Consider the following 18,486-nt stretch of genomic DNA (forward strand, 5'->3'; position numbering starts at 1 on the left):
ACTGGGATGAAGATGGCTCAGGGACTAAGAACCGTTGTTGCTCTTACAGAGGACCTGGGTTCAGTTCCCAGCACCTAACTCCAGTTCCAAGGGATCTGACATGCTCTTCTGACCTCTGTGGGCACCAAGCACACACATGGTACACATACATACATGCATTCAAGACACTCATCACATAAAATAAAATATATAAATCTAAAAAGAATTCAAGGAAACATAGGAGGTATTTGTTGAAAATTAAAAGCTTCTTTGAGAGAGTGACATTTAAAGACTTGCTGTGACATTTAAAGACCCCTTGTGAGCAGACAGGCAGAATATTCACTCTGGGCAGTGTGAACAGTAAGAGCAAGGCTGTGGCTTAGCATCTGCTCAGTCTGAGACAGTGAGGTGGGCAGTATGTCTGCTGCAGGTGAGACTCTGAAGGGTAAAGCGATGAGATGACATCACTGAGGTCTGGCCAGTAGTCAGACTTGGGGTATGTCCTGAGTGACTGGGGACCCTGGAGTGCGGCCAGGGAATGACTTGACCTTACTCAGGTTTTCTGGACACTTTGATGGAAACACGGTAAAAGGGCAGCATGCAGGACAGAACTCATTTATATCACCTCCTATAAAGTATGACTGGTCAAGATAAGAAGAATAAACACACATCAAAATTTCTATGTCAGGGCTGTACTGAGAGTCACAGCCACAGACATGGTTAAGTAACAACTTTATTTGCTCATATTCTTCTAGAACATTCGGAATCAGAATGGCTTCCTGAGTTACAGCTTTGGCAGTGAGTAAAGATCACAGTAAAGAATAATGTACCCCACTTCTCACAGGAGACCCTTAGTGAGAGATACAGTAAAGCATGTAGCCATTCTCAGAAAACCATTCATTTAATGACTTACACAGCAAGTTTTCCCCCCCTAAAGCTTCTGAAACTTCAGATAAGAAAGCCCAGGACAGAGGCTGTACCAACCTAAACACTGGCGTCTATGCAAGCCCAGGAGTCCCAGCTGCTGTAGCAGGGAGCCGTTCTGCTAGGGAACAGCTGTGCCAGCAAACACACTCCGCGCATACTTCTTACTTCCCTAACAGACTGCTGATCCAAACCTAACAATGTGGCCTCTAGCCCTGAGAGTTTGATTATGTATTTGCTAGCAGAGAACGCAGAGGCTCGGGCATGTTGCACAGCCCGCTGGCAGGCGCTCTACCTCTGACCTACAACTTCAGCCATTCTGCTTCTGTGAGACAGGGTCCCCTATGCCACTTAATGACCTTGACCTCACAATCCTCCTGTCTCTGCTTCCTGAGGGACCACCAAGCTCAGCTTATCTGCTAATTTTCTACTCTGACATCTTCTGTTTCTTTCGTCTTTTCTTTCCACAAATTCCCAAGGACAATCCCTAAAAACAGGAGTATTCCTACTGTGCGGTTGGAGGTAAATTTATCCCAGCAGTCCTCGGGTCGGTGGATGTCTACAGTGTATATCTGAAAGAGAAAGGGCACAGTGCTGCGTCAGGGTTCACTCTGGACTGTAGGTGGCACAGGCAAATCTGTTCAGAGAGAAAGCGGCTAAGCTGTAGTTACAGGATTTAAGTGTAAGAGGGCTTTACTATACCCTAACTATCTTCCAACGCAGAAAACCCAGCACATCTTAGTGTGGAGTCAGCCTGTGTCCTAACAGCCCTGGCTGAGGGTATGACAATGTCTGAGGGGCAACCTCTGCTTTCCTCGGTTCTAACCAAGGTCGGCCTTCTCTAATAAAAAAATACAAAATGCCTCAAAGTCCAAAACTGACACAGCACCTGAAAATGCACATGTGGCTTTCTGTGATGAAGTCAGTCAGGATACAGGTGTTCTGAAATCACTGTATACAGGTACCTCCAGGCTATGTGACTAAGACAGACGTGACACACATGTGAAGCTCAAGTTTCAAATTGAGTCCCATTTCCAAGACATATTTTATGTACATGCGACTACTGAAAACTCTCCCTTCTCCGCCCTCCCCAAGACAGGGTTTCTTTGTGTGGCCTTGGCTGTCCTGGACTCACTTTGTAGACCAGGCTGGCCTCTAAGTCCCAGAGATCTACCAGCCTTTCCCTCTCCAAGTGCTGGGATTACAGGTGTGCGCCACTGTGCCTGGCAAACATCTTTAAAAGTTTAAAGTCAAATGCCTCTGGGCCTACGCACTTGAGGAAAGGGGCCGCAGCCTCGAGCTCCAGTTGTCCTTTCTACAGTAGTCTCTCTTGTTTAGAGCAGAATGGCCCCGCTGTGCAGGCGACAAAAGAGCCCCCACATTCCTGGCTCTGACTAAATGAGGGAGACCCTCCCAGGTTACTTTGACAAGCAAAAGTGTTCTACATATATTTTTCTAACTCCCTCCGGTGCTTACAGGGGGTGCAGACACCTAGTCCTATGGCCAGCCCTTTTCCCCACACCAGCCCTGCAGATATACTGAAAAGCCTTACTTAACTTGCCTTCTTTCTTCCCTTCCTTTCTGGACCCTCTTGTCTCTGCATTCCTAGAGCTAGGACTGTGAGCACAGTCTGCCATGTGCCTGGGTGGCCTGAACTCTCTCTTTTCTATTAGCAGAGTCTGTCAGCAGACTCAAAAATCAGTGTTTCCTTTTACATAGAGGAGTTTCAGGACAGCCAGGGCAAGAGAGACTATCTTAGAATAACATTAAGATAGTGCACTGAGTACCATATGCAATTTACAATATAAATTGGCCCACATATTTTATAATATTTATAGCTGCTTGTATATTTCCCCCTCCTTTGCCATCTAATACTTTAATGTATATTTCTATCTACCAGACATTTAATTGATGATAATGGGCCTTGAGCCAAGTTCTCAATCCTCAGCAAGGGATTCTGATACTTTCTGGAGAGGAAAATGATGAAACACTAGAGAATCACAAATTCTACCATTTACGTCAGACTAGTTTCTGCTGGGCATAGCGTTCCAGTCTTGCCTACACAGACACACAGTTCCCAGTAACCTGTATAAAACATCATCTGAATGCAGGCTCCTGAATTATTTCTTACTTATTCCTACACCTATTTATTTTATTTTATTTTATTTTTTTATTTTTCGAGACAAGGTTTCTCTGTGTAGCCTTGGCTGTCGTGGACTCACTTTGTAGACCAGGCTGGCCTTGAACTCTCAGCAATCAGCCTGCCTCTGCCTCAAGAGTGCTGGGAGCAAAGGCGCGCACCACCACGCCCGGCTTCCTACACCTATTTATTCAACTCAAAGAGAACTCTGCAGCAGACACAGAAAGCATGCTGTTCGTGGCCGCTGATTCAGCTAGCCTTGGCTACCTATCACTTCACAGGCTCCTCATGTGGGCTCCGCTGTGAGCCTGTGGTGGTGGAACAGCGCTAGCGCTGGGTGGACATCCTGTCACAGCTTTGGTCTCACCTGAACTTGTTTAGCACTTCCTGTTGGTTCTGGTGTTGTTTGGGTGCTGGGACTTGAACCCAGGACTGATTAGCTCTCCAGTCCTTCCTTTTCATTTTGAGATCCAGTTTCACTAAGTTGCCTAGACTGACCCTGAGCTGTCTTGCTGGCTCGGCTTCCTGCGCAGCTGGGATTTCAGGCTGCCTGAACCCATGCTTTATTCAGCTGGTAGTGGCCCCCTATGCCGATAGAACTCATGACTGTTACATTTGAAAAGTACAGTTGTGCACGCGTGACTCTAGTATGCTTGCACACATGTGCGCCACAGTGCACAGGTGGAGGTCAGAGGACAACTCAGGGAGTGAGCTTCTCCTTCTACCATGGAGGTCTGGGACTCAAGCCCAGGACATCAGACTTGGTGGCAAGCACCGTCACCCTGTGAGCGAGCTGACTGGCCCTATTTTATTATTATTATGGAGTAATCAGCTCAGCTTACAAGCTTCAGTTATAGCTGAAAAATTCCCAGACGTATCAGAAATAATATCTAGGAAAATCAAAGGGAAAAAAAATCCCCATTTAGGTTTATGTTATTTTCTTTACATTAATTTTGTTTGTTTGTATTGCTTGTTGTTTGTCTGTTTGGAGACAAGGTCTCTATATATAGCTGTCCTGGAACTCACTACGTAGAGCAGGCTGGCCTCAAACTCACAGTGATATGACTACCTCTGCCTCCAGAGTCCTGGGATTAAAGGGCTGCGCCACAGCACACAGCAATGCTAATTTTTTGATGTGACGAGTCGATGTGGAGGGAGGGCCAACTCAAAGCCACACAAGCCAAGTAGCATTTGTTTTGGGAAGTTTGTTGCCTGGTTGACAGTGGCTATTTTGTTTAAATACATTCCAGTGTGTAAGGAAGTGGGAGGGGAGCAAGGACAAGGTCAAACCTGGTGAGCCAGGTGGGCTCCTATGGCAGCCACAGCAGCATAGTACGGGATGGTCTGGCCACTGTTGGCTCCTGCCAGGCTCAGCGCTCCCAGCATGGCGACCCCAAAGCCACTGAGCCACTGCTTGGTGTTCTCCCTGAACAGCAGTGCTGTGGACTTCAGGCCAATCAGAGCGTCGTCCTTTTTGTCCTAATATCAGGAACAGAAAAGCATGCTTTGATGTTTAATTCAGTGGTATAAAGATCACATTTTTAAAGTATTCAACTTTGGTGTTTTTAATATATTTACAACTAACACTGCTCTCTAATCAAAGAGTAAGATATTTAAGAACATGTAGATACATCACAGGGCATATCATGAGAGACTCAGAACAGGTCAACGCTGGATGGCAGGACATCATTCCTCATGCTGTACAATTGGCAGTCTGGCCCTCCACTGCAGCTCTACTACTTATGGCCCCATAATGACTTGGAATTAAACTTCTAAAGCTCAACTGCTTACACCTTAATATGATGTCTTATTTTTGATGGAGTCTCTCCACGTAGCCCTGGCTGCCTTGAAACATGCTGGGCAGATCAGGCTGACCTCGAATTCACAGAGATCCGCCTGCCTCTGCCTGCTGCATGCTGGTATTTCAAGGCATGCACCACCATGCCCGGTCTCGAGTCTGTATCCCTTGCTGAGCTCCATTCCTCCAGGGCTCTCAATTCTCAGGACCAATCTTGCTGGTATCACAGCCACATAAGATGCTCACTGCATAGCCACACCCACGCACTTCCACTCAGCCCGGCTGACTCCCTTCATGTAGGACTGCGTGCTGATGGCTGTTGCTCTCCCTCTGCCCCTGTAACTAGCACGCACGTGCACATATCCCCCACAGAATAAATAATCTTTTTATAAAAGGTTCATAACTATCTCCTCACTACACACACACAAATAGTAACTCACTGTGGTGAGGAATATGTCAGTAATTTCGTGATGTGCGTGATCAGGCACCACACACATCACAACAATGTTTGTCAACTGTACTTCAGCGAAGCTGGCAACAGTATAAGCATTAAGGTCACAAACCAAGAAAAGCAAAAAGGAAGTGTTCCAAGCAAACTATGCAAGGGAGTAGTAAGAGCTTTAGGATGTTTGCACTTCTGAGTCAATACTCCTTTAAAACAGATTAATTTAATTTATGTGTGCGTGTTTGTGTCCATGTATCTGCCATGGAGACCAGAGCGGGTGTAGATTCCCAGGAGCTGGAGTTACAGGCAGCTGTGGCCCACCATGTGGTCCTCTCCAAGAGCAGCAGTGCTCTCAATTGTGCAGCCATCTCTCCAGCTCCTCAATGTCACGATTCCTCAAGTTTTACCTGGAACCTTGTATGTATAAAGTGTTAATTTGGAGAATATTATTTATAGTTATCAAAACTCAGAAATAGCTTAGTTTGGCAAAACAGGTGTATCATTATATTTAAAACAGTGATGCCATCCAAGTCAAGGGACTATTCAGTGTACTTCAAGTAGCAATAGCAAAAATGGAAAAAATATGGAGAATGGTCAGATTTGACGGCTTACGCCTGGGACCCAGCATTTGAGGCTGTGGAAGAAGGAGCAAGAGTTCAAGGGTCACTTCCTACAACACACAAGACCCTGTCTCGAGAATTGTAAAACCACAGTGACTAAACAAAGGAAGTGTTTATTACGCACACAGTTAGAAGTCTGCCCAGTTGTGATTAGAGACACCAACAGAGGCGCAGAGCAACCACAAGTACAGATCATGGAGACCGTCTGCTCCCCACACCTACAGAGCCACGAGGAAGTTACTTATTTATAAAATGGGGACAAAAAAGATCCCTTCTGTTCAGGCTGTTAGAGAATTAAGTTAGTATTTTGTAAAACATTTAAAATGGTGCCTGGAGCATAATAAATCTTATTTAAATGCTTGTGAACAAAACAATAAATCAACTGAACCGCTGAGTAAGCAAACATAAACATGACCAGCAACAGTTGCTTGGATGAGGGGGCTGTGAATGGTTTCCTTTTAGGAAGCTAACATCTTTCCGTCTAATTTGGTTCTCCCCAACTCTTAGGGAGTAGAGGCAAGAGAATGCGGACTGTAAGGTCATCTCTGGCCACACAGCCAGCTCCAAGCCAGCCTATGTAACATGAAGTATTGTCTCAAAAAACTAAAACCAACCAGACAAAGAAACAAAAGGGTTCTTAGAAAACAACAGTGGTTCAATCAAGTTAAGAAAAACGTTATCATTTCTTTACCTGATGGGCATAAATAGTATCATATATCAGCGTCCACATAACTCCAGAAAAGTAAAGAGGCAGGCACACCGATGGGTCGCAGGAGCCCTTGATAGCAGACCATCCAAGTAAGGCACCCCAGTTGAAAGTCAAGCCTGCAGTGGGTGAGGAGGAAGAGAGGAAGCAGACTGTTCAGCAGCACTGCACGGTTGGGAGGCTCAGTGCGCGTCAATTGCTCATTACAGTTAGGCCCTGGCACGCTGCTCTCTCTGGTCACACGATCTTCTCAGCCTCGTGTGTATTTATTTGCTCCATCTTACCAAAAAAAAAAAAAAAAAGCACAGAAAGTTTAACTAATAATTAAATAGCATAGTTAATAAAAAGGACAATACCCTTTAATAAGATGACTAAGAAGTTTGTGCCTAGCAAAGCCAACAAACCGCATGTGCTGGGGTCTGAACTCAGACCTACGAGGTCAAAACCTGTGTTCTCCTACCTCCCCTCTAAGTGATGGGACAGAGGACAGAGCTAACCTACCACTTATTCTGCAAGTGCAGCCTCTCTGAGGTCTGTAAACAGCCCACATGCCAACAGCTCTGGTATCCTATCTGTAAGGCTGACCCTCCCTAAGTCCCGGCCGATGCTCAGCTTTCTGTGGGATCCTTTGCCTACAACTCCCTCAGGGCCCCCAGACACAGCGCCCACACTACTCTGCAGAACTCTTCTTCCTTTCCTTACAGTGTCTATTCCCACTCAGAACGCCCTTCCTCTCCTTTGTGGTCCCACCACACTCATGCTTGCCACAATGTACTGCAACAACCTGCCTATAGTTCCATAAAAATGCGGCCATGCTTTAGCCAAGGTCATCTTCTGAGAGTTTGGTGGTAGGAGATCGATAAATGTTTGGAGTGACTATACCAGACGGGAAATGCTGTACTCCTGCACCAACAGTCCCAGACCCAGTGGAACATGATGGGGGGGTGGGGGGAAACAGAATATGACTATTCAATGAGGGGATAAATATTCCATCACAAATTACTCACACGTCAAGGCCTAACTGATTTTCATGAAATGTCTTCTTTTATTTACTAGAAAAATGGCTCATTACCAGGCAATTACCAGCCTGGAGTAATTTAGAATATCCTAGAAATAGGATAGAAAAGTCTGGCAGTACTTTTGACCTGCCTGCCTATCCATCCACCTACCTTCTGTATCTCCTCTCCTTACACACACACACACACACACACACTGTCTTGAGTAATTGCTCTGGGTGATGCCGATGCCGGGCTATACATAAAGAATGCTTTTTAGCCACTCACAGTCTATTAAAGGGGAGAGAGAGAACCTGTAAATATGATTTTGTTAAAGTTTCATAGAGTGAGAGCTGTCGAAGCTATCAATGTCAACCTTTGCCTTCAGAAGTCCGTCCTACCTCTCTTCTAAATTCTGTAGGATACATCTAGAGTTTTAAAAGGCACTCTAGAAAAATATTAATCCTAATAATCTTAATAAATCAATAAAAGTTGTTAGCCAATGAGAATAACTAATTGAACTCCTTTTTTTCTTTTCTGGTTTTTCAAGACAGGGTTTCTCTGTGTAGCCTTGGCTGTCCTGGACTCACTTTGTAGACCAGGCTGGCCTCGAAGTCACAGAGATCTCCCTGCCTCTGCCTCCCTGAGTGCTGGGATTAAAGGTGAGTACCACTACGCCTGGCTCTAACTGAACTCCTTTAAAGAATGAAAATTTATCCTTTGTAAAACTTGATGGCTAACTTGACACACTCACACCTTGTGCAGGATGTAAAACACTGCCACATGAAGGGACTTACCCAAGATTAACTGAGGCCAAAATGTGATTCTTTTCATTAGTGGGTAGGTGACGACAAGAAGTAAGGACGCTGCCCCCATCACTATGCTGGAAATAGAAGCAGCAGGATTAGTGGCATCATTTAGAAACCACTAAAGATTTCAAGTCATTATTAGCAATGATGGCAAGATACTTCTGTCTTAATCCTACAGGTTGATTTTACTCATTGGAGATGATTAGGAAAGTATCTTAACTGTCACAAAACAGGCAAACATAACAAGAGCTGACACACACGGCACTGTCCTGTGTTAGGCACTACATTAAGTGCTTCAGTTCTACTAATTTATTCTACAAGCTTCCCCAGGCAGCAGACAAGTTTTAATCGCATTCCTTCCTGCCAAGTGGAAACTCAAGCCCAAAGAGATGAAGGTGTGAACGTCATCCAGGTTGTGTAGGAGAGCAAGATTCAAACTTCTAAGCAATCTGGCTCAGCGTCCCACCAATTTAAACCATTTACTGCCTCTCTAAACTGCTTGCAAACCCCAAGGGGTGCCGTAAACCAAAGTACTGTGGACGAGGAAAGATCAACCTCCAATGGGCTCCGGAGAAGCTGTACCTTGCTTCCTCCCTTGTTTTTGAGACAGGGTTTCTCTGTGTAGACCCACTTTGTAGACCAGGCTGGCCTTGAACTATTGCAATCTGCCAGCCTCTGCCTCTGAAGTGCTAGGATTAAAGGTGTGCACCACCATGCGCTACCACACCTTACCTTGCTTTTTTTGTTTGTTTGTTTTTTGTTTTTTTGAGACAGGGTTTCTCTCTGTAGCCTTGGCTGTACTCAACTTGCATTGTCAACCAGGCTGGCCTCGAACTCACAGGGATCCACCTGCCTCTGCCTCCCAAGCGCTGGGATTAAAGGCATGCACCACCACTGCCCAGCCGTACCTTGATTTTTGAAAAAAGGTATCTCAATGGAACCCAAGGTTGGCCAACCAGGAGAGGCTTGTTGGCCAGCAAATCCCAGGTGTCTGCCTGCCTCTGCCTCCCCAGTGCTGGGATTGCAAGTACACCCCCAGGCCTAACTTTGGAAGGTGGGTGCTAGAGAGTAAACTTAGGTCTCATATTTATGCGGCAAGTACTTTATGAAGTGAGCCACGCCCCCCGCTCTCCACGCGTCTAACACAGAGTTCATCAGAGTGAGGTGGTTCTTGTGCATGCATAGCCAGTGCTACTTCTCAAGAAAGAGAAGCCAGCCCATGTGGTGGTGGCGCACAACTGAGAATCTTAAGTGTAAGGCAAGCCTGGTCCACAGAGTGAGCCTCAGGACAGCCAGAGCTACATAGTTGAGACCCTGTCTCAAAATAACAGCTGAGTGTAGTGGTGCAGGCCTATAATCCCAGCACTTGGGAGGCAGAGGCAGGCAGATCTCTGTGAGTTCGAGGTCAGCCTTGTCTACAAAAAAGGTCCAGGACAGCCAGGGCTGTTACACTGGGAAACCCTGTCTCGAAAACCCAAAAACCAAGCCAAAACAAAACAAAAAAACAATCCCAAAACCATAACCAAAATAACATCAAAACAAAACAACAACAACAACAAAAAATCACAGAAACGTAAGACGCTCTGAGGTTTCTCATCTAACACAGCCTTTTCGAGCTGTTGGGCCTGCCATGCGCCCAGGCCTGTTCTCTACAGAGCAGTCCTTTGACGGGCACTCTCTCCTTTGCCCTCCCTCCTTACTTCTGAAGCACTTTGAGCCTAACCACTTCTGCTTTCAGGTACTCATCGGTAACAGGCTGTGTAAGTAAAACTATATGCATACACCTGAGAACCTGGGGTGTGCCTTGTGCCCCATCAGGGGCATCCAGAGCAAGTACTAGAGGCCTTCAGAAGTAGGCCGGACACTGCACTCCTTCGTGACACGTCCCTCAAGCAGAGTTTACAGTGTGCTGAGTTCCTTTCCTCTTGCTAACTCCTGTATGCTTCATAGGAGTCAATAAGAAGATTTGTAATAAAGAGATTCTATTTTATTCCCACATTTTCCATGTCAGAGGAGATATTTTACACACAACCGTGAAATCCCATCTAATGTACCTGTAGTAGTTCAAACACAGGAGAACACCCAGGGCCAGGGTCAGCTGTCCTCCAAGGAAGACGAAGGAATGGAAGGTTGAGATGTCTCCAGAGGCAATCGGGCGACTTGCTGTCCTTATAACCTCAACACAGGAAAAGAGACACATTAACCTCAAATGCCAACTCAGTTGTTCATTTAAGTGTTGATTAATGGATGGATCGGTCCATGGGCTAGCGAGATGGTGCAGGGTCAGGCACTTGCCTCCAAGCTTGATGACTGGACTCACATGATGGAAGGAGAGAAATGCCTCCAAGTTTTACTCTGACCTCAACTCTCATGCAGTATTTCCTTAACACATACAAATAAGCACACGTTATTTTAAAATTAAAGTGAGGGCTAGAGAGATGGCTCAGTGGTTAAGAGCACTGACTGCTCTTTCAGAGGTCCTGAGTTCAACTCCCAGAAACCACATGGTGGTTCACAACCATCTGATCTGATGCCCTCTTCTGGCCTGCAGGTGTACATGCAGACAAAAGCACTCAAATATGAATAAACCTTTTAAAATTATATGTATGATATATTATACAGAATATATACATAACATACATTACATATATGGGAATGTTTTGCCACACTACTGAATGTGTCTATAATATTAGACCGACTATGTTAGTCTGTAATGTTAAAGGTAAATTTGTTGGGGTAACGTGGACAGAACTGTTAAACACACAAATCAAGACTGTTGAGGTTTTTTTCCCCCATGAAATGTGGTTTGATTATACTAAAGTCACAAATAAAGATTATAATACAAGATTTCACTGCTATTAGAAATTAAGAACTTGGGAGCTGGGATTAGAAAGCCTCACATTTGAGTCAATGTTTCTAAGCTGATGTTTGCCATGTAGTTACTCGGATGGTAAATTATTAGCCCAGTATCAACAAACACATGTAACTGACACACAGCAACAGCAATGAACTCATCATTAATACATTAGCAAGTTATTTACTATTCAGGGCATTAAGCAAACCCCGAGCCATAAACTTGTCTTTTACTGATGGATAATACTGCCTATAAAAACTGAAGTAAGGGCTACAATTAGGCCAAGACTTTTACCTCATCCCTGAAAAGAAATAGATAATATTTTAAGATTTAAGTCAGCAAAAGCCATCTCAACAGCTATGAAACACACGTGATTTGCTGCACGCCAAGACATAACCCAGACTCTTGGAGAACATGGAAAATGTTGACTATTTTTTTCTACCCAAGACAAGGTTTCTCTGTGTAGCCCTGGCTGTTCTGGAACTCTCTGCAGACCAGGCTAGCCTCAAACTCAGAGATCTGCCTACCTCCGGCTCCTGAGTACTATCTAGGATTGCAGGCATGCACCACAATACCCAGTGGCTTGATTATTTCTTAATGAAGCCCTTTCTCCAAGATAACCGCACTTAAGAATATGGAAAGCCACCAAGCGTGGTGGTGCACACCTTTAATCCCAGCACTCAGGAGGCAGAGGCAGGCAGATCTCTGTGACTTTGAGGTCAGCTTGGTCTACAAAGTGAGTCCAGGAAAGACAGGTCTACAAGAGAAACCCAACCCTGTCTCAAGAAGAAAAAAACCGGGAAATCCGGGATGATATACACTTATCATCCCATCCACTGATGACATCCTATTTGCAACCAGAATTTTTACATCAGTACAGACAAACTCCATAAAATTCCTACTATGAGGATCTCTATTTTCCTCACTCTCCCCTGTCCTCCATCACTCCTTAATGCCTAGCAACTCATCTATTGAGAAGCACAGGTTTGCATTTGCTGGCCAATTAAGTGGCCCCAGCGGTGTCTGCATAACATGAAGGTGCTTTCTCATGTGGCTTCGGCCACCTTCCATTCCATCCTGTTCTCTAGAAACACACACACACACACACACACACAGAGTATACTTATACTTTTGTCTCACAGTGAGAGACTAGGAATAAAATACGACATGTGTATGAGTTATATTTTAGTAGAAAGCTCTTGTGATAACACTTGGATGATGCATAATTTGAAACTTACACGCTGAAGGCCTGAATTTTCCACTTAGTTCTGGGCCACTGCTGACTGTGGGTTCTGGAGCTGAAGAGCAAACCTGAGGGTAGGGACTGGTGGGGTCAATGCTAAGGTGCCTGCTGCAGTTCATTTAAATAAGATCTGATTTACAGAGCAGCCTTGAAGAAAGGGATGACATAGCTCTTAGACATGAAAGGGTTCAGGGTCAATTTCTAACTGTCATTCCTACTTGTAACTTCTTTACCCTTGGCTCCTACATTTTATTTTATGTTTAAATTATATATACATATTTTAATTCATTCATTCATATTACATCTCAATAGTTAACCCATCCCTTGTATCCTCCCATTCCTCCCTCCCATTTTCCCCTTACTCCCCTCCCGTATGACTGTGACTGAGGGGGACCTCCTCCCACTCTATACGATCATAGGGTATCAAGTCTCTTCTTGGTAGCCTGCTATCCTTCCTCTGAGTGCCACCAGGCCTCACCATCAAGGGGACGTGGTCAAATATGGGGCACCAGAGTTCATGTGAAAGTCAGTCCTCGTTCCCCACTCAGTTGTGGAGAATGTCCTGTCCATTGGCTAGATCTGGGTGGGGGTTCGAAGTTTACTGCATGTATTTTCCTTGGCTGGTGACATAGTTTGAGCAGGACCCCCGGGCCCAGATCCGCCCATCATAATGTTCTTCTTGTAGGTTTCTAGGACCCTCTGGATCCTTCTATTTCCCCATTCTCCCATGCTTCTTTCCCCTAGAGTCCCAATAGGATGTCCTCCCCTCTGTCCCACTTTCCTGGTAAGTGAAGACTTTCATGGGACATGCCTCTTGGGCTAGTATGCAGATATAAGTGAGTGTATACCATTTGAGTCTTTCTGCTTCTGGGTTAATTCACTCACCCACATTTTAAATTATTTGTGAAACTCTAGGACACATCAGCCCTTTGGCCACCCCTCTGGTGGATGGGAAGTGAACTGCAATTTCGACAGCAGCTACTTAACGGATTACTTTCCATAGTGGATTTCAGTAGCATTCGTGTGGTGTCAACATAGTGTTCTGCAGAAATCAGAGAAGACTCTCTGTTCCTTCCCAGGATAAAGCTACCTTTTTATCGAAGTCACGGTCCCACATGTCATTAATAGTACAGCCGGCTCCGCGCATTAGAATAGCTCCAGTGCCAAAGAGTGACAACATGTACCAGTCTGGAAAACAGCCTGGTTCAGCGGCCAAACCAATGCTCCACGTACACGGCAAATACAGCAGCCAGGTTCCTAAACAACACCAAAAGGAAGGAACAAATTGAAGACAGGTATTTCCTTCATCTGCTTATTCACTGTCTTGGCTTCTGCTGTTGTGCAGACAGCATGGCGTGGGGAGGAGGGGCTGGTGTGGTGTGCGCATCCCCATCATAGCCCACCATAGCCCATCATAAAAGGAAGTCAGGGCAGGAACGCAAGGCAGGAGCAGGCACTTACGGCTCGGCTCACCCAGAACCATCTGGCACAGGTAGCACTGTACCCAGTGGGCTAGGCCCTCCCACATCACTAAGAAAACCACCCAGGGAGCCAGGTGGAGGCATTTCCTTAATCAAGGTTGCCTCTTTCCAGATGACTCTAGTTGTGTCAAGTTGAGAAAACCTACCAAGCCTCCTCCCCTGCTCCCCCAAAACCCTCAACTGCCCAGTACAGTCACTGCATCCCAAAGTGCAGAAGGGTCAAGTTGAAGGCCAGCCTGGTCTACAAATCAAGTGCTAGGCTAATCAGGGTTACATAGTGAGACCCTGTCATAAAAGCAAAATAAAGCCAACCAACTGCAACAAAAACCATTAAATCAAGGGGAGATAAATCTGTAACTCACACTGCAAATAAGATTTTACCCTAACACATAAAAAAGCTGCCAGAAACAGAGAAGAAAAAGATCAGCAATACAATTAAGAAATGGGCTAAAGGGGCTGGAGCGATTGCTCAGCCGTTAAGAACACAGCAACTCAAAAGTGCGTAAGGACTTCCTTTCCTGTACCAGTGTAGCTCGCCGAGATGGTCTTGGGGTCAGTGCTACTGCACTGCAGCTGTCTGCCCTTCTGTTCTGAGCATCTTGAAGCCACATAGATAAAGGGGGGCTTAGCCAATAAACTGGATGGAATTAGACTAAATAGAGTATATTATACAGATTAGAGACTTTACAAATGACCTTGATAGTCTATTTCTAAAATGGAAGTCTTTCACCTAATCTTTGTATACCTTGTCTATCAGATAAAGTCTAAAGGGAATAAAGATTTGTTTCATTTGATACAAGTTCTTACTGTACAGCCCGAGCTAGCACTGAATTCTCACAGTAAACGAGAATTCTTTTTACTGCACTAACTTTAGCTGTGGTGGTCTCATCACCTAAAGGCTCTGGTACCAGGACAAGTGGCCTCAGTGGGTGGCGCTGTTCATAACCTAAAAGTGTGCCACTGGAGGCAGGCTTTGGGAGTTTAAAGGCTCCGCCATTCTCAGCGTGCTCTCTGCTTCCTGCTCAGTTCCAGCTCGACTTGCTGCTGCCATGCTCCACCATGATGGACGTGTCTTCCATGAGCTGCCCTGCCATGGCGTTTTATCACGGCAGTAGAAAGGTAACTAACACAGAAACTGAAAGGTGGAGGCACAACGTACCCACGGCCACGGTGCTTAAGGTGGGATTCTAACCCTCACTTCTCATACCTACATCTCAACGCACACAAGCCTTCTACTTCTTCTGCCCCTACTGACTCTTGGGGCGTTTCCTCCTGTCTTCCCTGTGACGCTTTCATTCCTTATGGTCACTCTGTGAAGAGAGGTGCAGAGGTGGTGAGAAAAGCCAAATAGGTGGCAGAGCTTATTGTAAGAGGGGAAAACTCACTGACAGGGCAAAGTGGCTGTGTAGGCTGAGCCTATGACTCTCTAATCATATGTTTTCCTTAAGGCCATACAATCAACCGTAACTGCAGTGAAGAAGGAAAAACGGACGCTGTCAGTCTGGTGAAGAGCACCACCTGGTGGAACATCCTGTATAATACAGGTTGGCTGGTGACCGAGTAGGGCTGAGCTTGCCTAGCGTGTGGAAGGCTCTGAGTTCCACTCCTAGTACTGGAAAGCAACAAGAAAACTTTGCTATGCCTTCTAAAACATAGCAGAGACTAATACTGGTCTATGACAGAAATAAGATCTAATATCAGTACAGTAAAACAGTAACTGTCTCACTGTCTCACAAGAGAAGAATTACAAATATTAAACCAGGAATTCTCCTACCAATTCCTGCTCCTGACACATAGCAGGGGCCTTAAACCATTCGCTGAGTGAATTCTACCCTGTAATCCTCTTATTTGGTGTCAAAACACACACCAGTACCTTTAGACACTTAACACATATAACTACAAAGACTGTTTTCCCTGATTGCCTCTCGTGAAGTGACTGATGCCTCCTCGGCCCTTATATACAGCACTGTTTAAAGTACCTGTTGGATGTAGGTGGGTGCCAAGGATAACTTTATAACACCAATATTCGCACTTCCCTTTTACAAAGAAAGTGCAGAGGCATGAAGAGATTTAACCACAGCCTTCTGCCAGATGGGACTGAGGCTTCAAATCCACAAGGTCTGGCTCTAAACGTGACTGATAACCACTTTATAGAGTCCTGTTACATGGCTGCTGGAATAATGGTGCTTAATTGTGGACGCCGAAACACCGGCAGCTGCTGATGTGCCTAGAGTCTGCCCTGTAGCTTTGTCATCCAGAAGCAAAGAACAGAACTATAAAGTGCTTGTGTAAGCCCTGAATTACACAACACCTAATAACACCAGGCCTACCTGTCACTTCACAGGCTCCTACTCTTTAATTTCTGATTCGGTGCTCAAATCCCAAGCAGGGCGCAGACGTCTAGAATATATCAAAAGTAAGGCCTTGCTGGGGGTGGTGCTACTCCCACCCCTTTTGCCACTTGGAAGTCTACGATAGCTCGGAATTGGAGGACAGCCTAGAGTACAAAGCAAGCCTCCAACAAAAGAAAACAAAACAAGTCTAGCCAGGCACGGTGGTGCATGCCTGCAATCCTCACAGTGGGGAAACGGAGTCAGGACAGAGTTCAAAGCTGGCCTCAGATACAGAATGGGACCCTGTATGAAAACACAACACCAAACCCAAATAGGACCATTCTAGAATCCTGGATAGGTAAAGGTGGAAGAAATAATTTAGGCGTTTGGATGTACTCCACAGAAACTGTATGTATTTAACATCTAAATGAGCTAGAATTCAGCACTGAACTCTTTCCCTTTGTTATCCATCTTCACCTAGCCAGTCTTGTCCCCCACTATTTTCTAGATCTTTCCAATGTTGCCGGTCAGGCTCGTATTCTTACTACTTCAGCACTAAGTGTTTTTGTTTATTTTTTTTCAGAGTATATGGCCCCGACTGGTCTGTGGCTGGAGTCAGCCACCTCAGCCTCCTGAATGCTGGATTACAGCTGTGAGCCACCGTATTTGGCTACCTTTGGATTTTAAAAATATTTCCCAAGTCATAGCATTAGCCCTGCTGTGACTTGAGGTGCCAGGGTGGGTTGGTACCCCCTTAGCACCGTCCCCTTCTCTGAGAAGGAGGAAAGGAGGGAAGGGGTGAAGGGGCGTGAGTGTTGGGATTGGGAGGAGAGGTGAGAGGGGGCTGGGATCGGGCTGTAAAATGATTAAATAAAGCAACAACAAATAGAAAATATTTCTCCAAGATCTCTTTACTCCTCTGAATTATAGCATTTCCTTTGGAGTACGACTTTTTCAGTTTTTCAAGTACTGGATACCCACAATTAAGCGCTCTCTCTCTCTCTCTCTTTTTTTTCCTGCGCACGACTTGATACTTGTTTCCATACTTCCTAGGTCTTCATTTGTCTTTTCCAACCAGAAACAAATGCTTTGAAAGCCGCTAATTCCCCTAGCTCTTTCTATCACTGAGGTCGGGTGAATTAACCTACTATTGAGGGCAGCGCTTTAGGCACTAGACTGAAGAGGTCCGTGCAGTGGGAATTTTTATGTGTCACGGGTGTCAATAGTGCCAATGAGCACTATGATGGGAAAAAAGAAGAGAAAAAAGACAACGGTCCTAGAGAGAGGGTTGCATTCGACGTTGAGGGGCAATCCGGAGCGCAGAGTCTGCACCAAGTCTTTGTAACGGGTTATGCAGTACTAACACTAGGTCCTTCTGGTCTGGCTCTAACAAAGTGGAAGCAGAACCGAAAACTAACGAGTGCAGAAATGCTTTCGAAACTGCAAATCACCAAGCAAGGTGAAGGAAGCAAAGGTGCGCTACCTCACATCTCAACATGTTTATTTTCATTGTCCGCCTACGGGTGTAGGACTCAGAAGCGTGGGTCCCTGGCTAGAGTCCCGACCAAGTCCCGAGGTGACTGGCCCAACAGGTGCACCACGCCGGCAGCCGGTCCAGGCAGAAGGAGCGCGCGCAGCCCAGCCCGCCTCACTCACCGATGGGCTTGTCCAGGCGCATTAGGCGCAGGTAGGGCTGCAAGGGGCGGGGCGCCGAGTTCACCACCGCCGCCGCCGACAGGCTGAGCGCGCGCCCGCGCTGCGTCCCCCCGGCCGGTGCCCGCCAGTCCCGCGCGCTCGGCGCCCCTACCGTGCGCGCCAGGGCCAGCGAGAGGCCGCGTGGACCTCGCAGCCACACCGGCGGACCGGCCCGAAGGCCCCGCGCTAGCCGGGCGCCTCTCAAGCACTGCATGACGGCGTTAAGGCTGGACGCCGCCCGGTGACGTCATCCAGGGCGACGTGCCGCGGGCGGGCATGCGCAGTGGTGCCGTGTTAGATGGGTTGGTAGACGTGTGTGTGTGTGTGTGTGTGTGTGTGTGTGTGTGTGTGTGTGTGTGTGTGTGTGTGTGTGTGTGTGTGTGTGTGTGTGTGTGTGTGTGTGTGTGTGTGTGTGTGTGTGTGTGTGTGTGTGTGTGTGTGTGTGTGTGTGTGTGTGTGTGTGT

At 46.1% G+C, this 18,486-nt stretch overlaps 1 protein-coding gene across 1 annotated transcript; it reads right to left on the minus strand.

Moving 5' to 3' along the window:
* Positions 1-651: 651 nt before the first annotated feature.
* Positions 652-18,267, minus strand: COQ2 (coenzyme Q2, polyprenyltransferase). Its single transcript, XM_084759979.1, has 7 exons — positions 17,984-18,267; positions 13,604-13,770; positions 10,471-10,592; positions 8,405-8,490; positions 6,598-6,731; positions 4,334-4,522; positions 652-1,475 (listed from the first exon to the last, which is right to left on the minus strand). The coding sequence occupies exons 1-7, from the start codon at positions 18,234-18,236 to the stop codon at positions 1,323-1,325; spliced, it is 1,104 nt and encodes a 367-aa protein (XP_084616105.1). The 5' UTR covers positions 18,237-18,267; the 3' UTR covers positions 652-1,322.
* Positions 18,268-18,486: the final 219 nt, after the last annotated feature.

The sequence above is a fragment of the Acomys minous genome, assembly GCF_964271855.1.
Source record: "Acomys minous genome assembly, chromosome: 15".
Lineage (NCBI taxonomy): Eukaryota > Metazoa > Chordata > Mammalia > Rodentia > Muridae > Acomys > Acomys minous.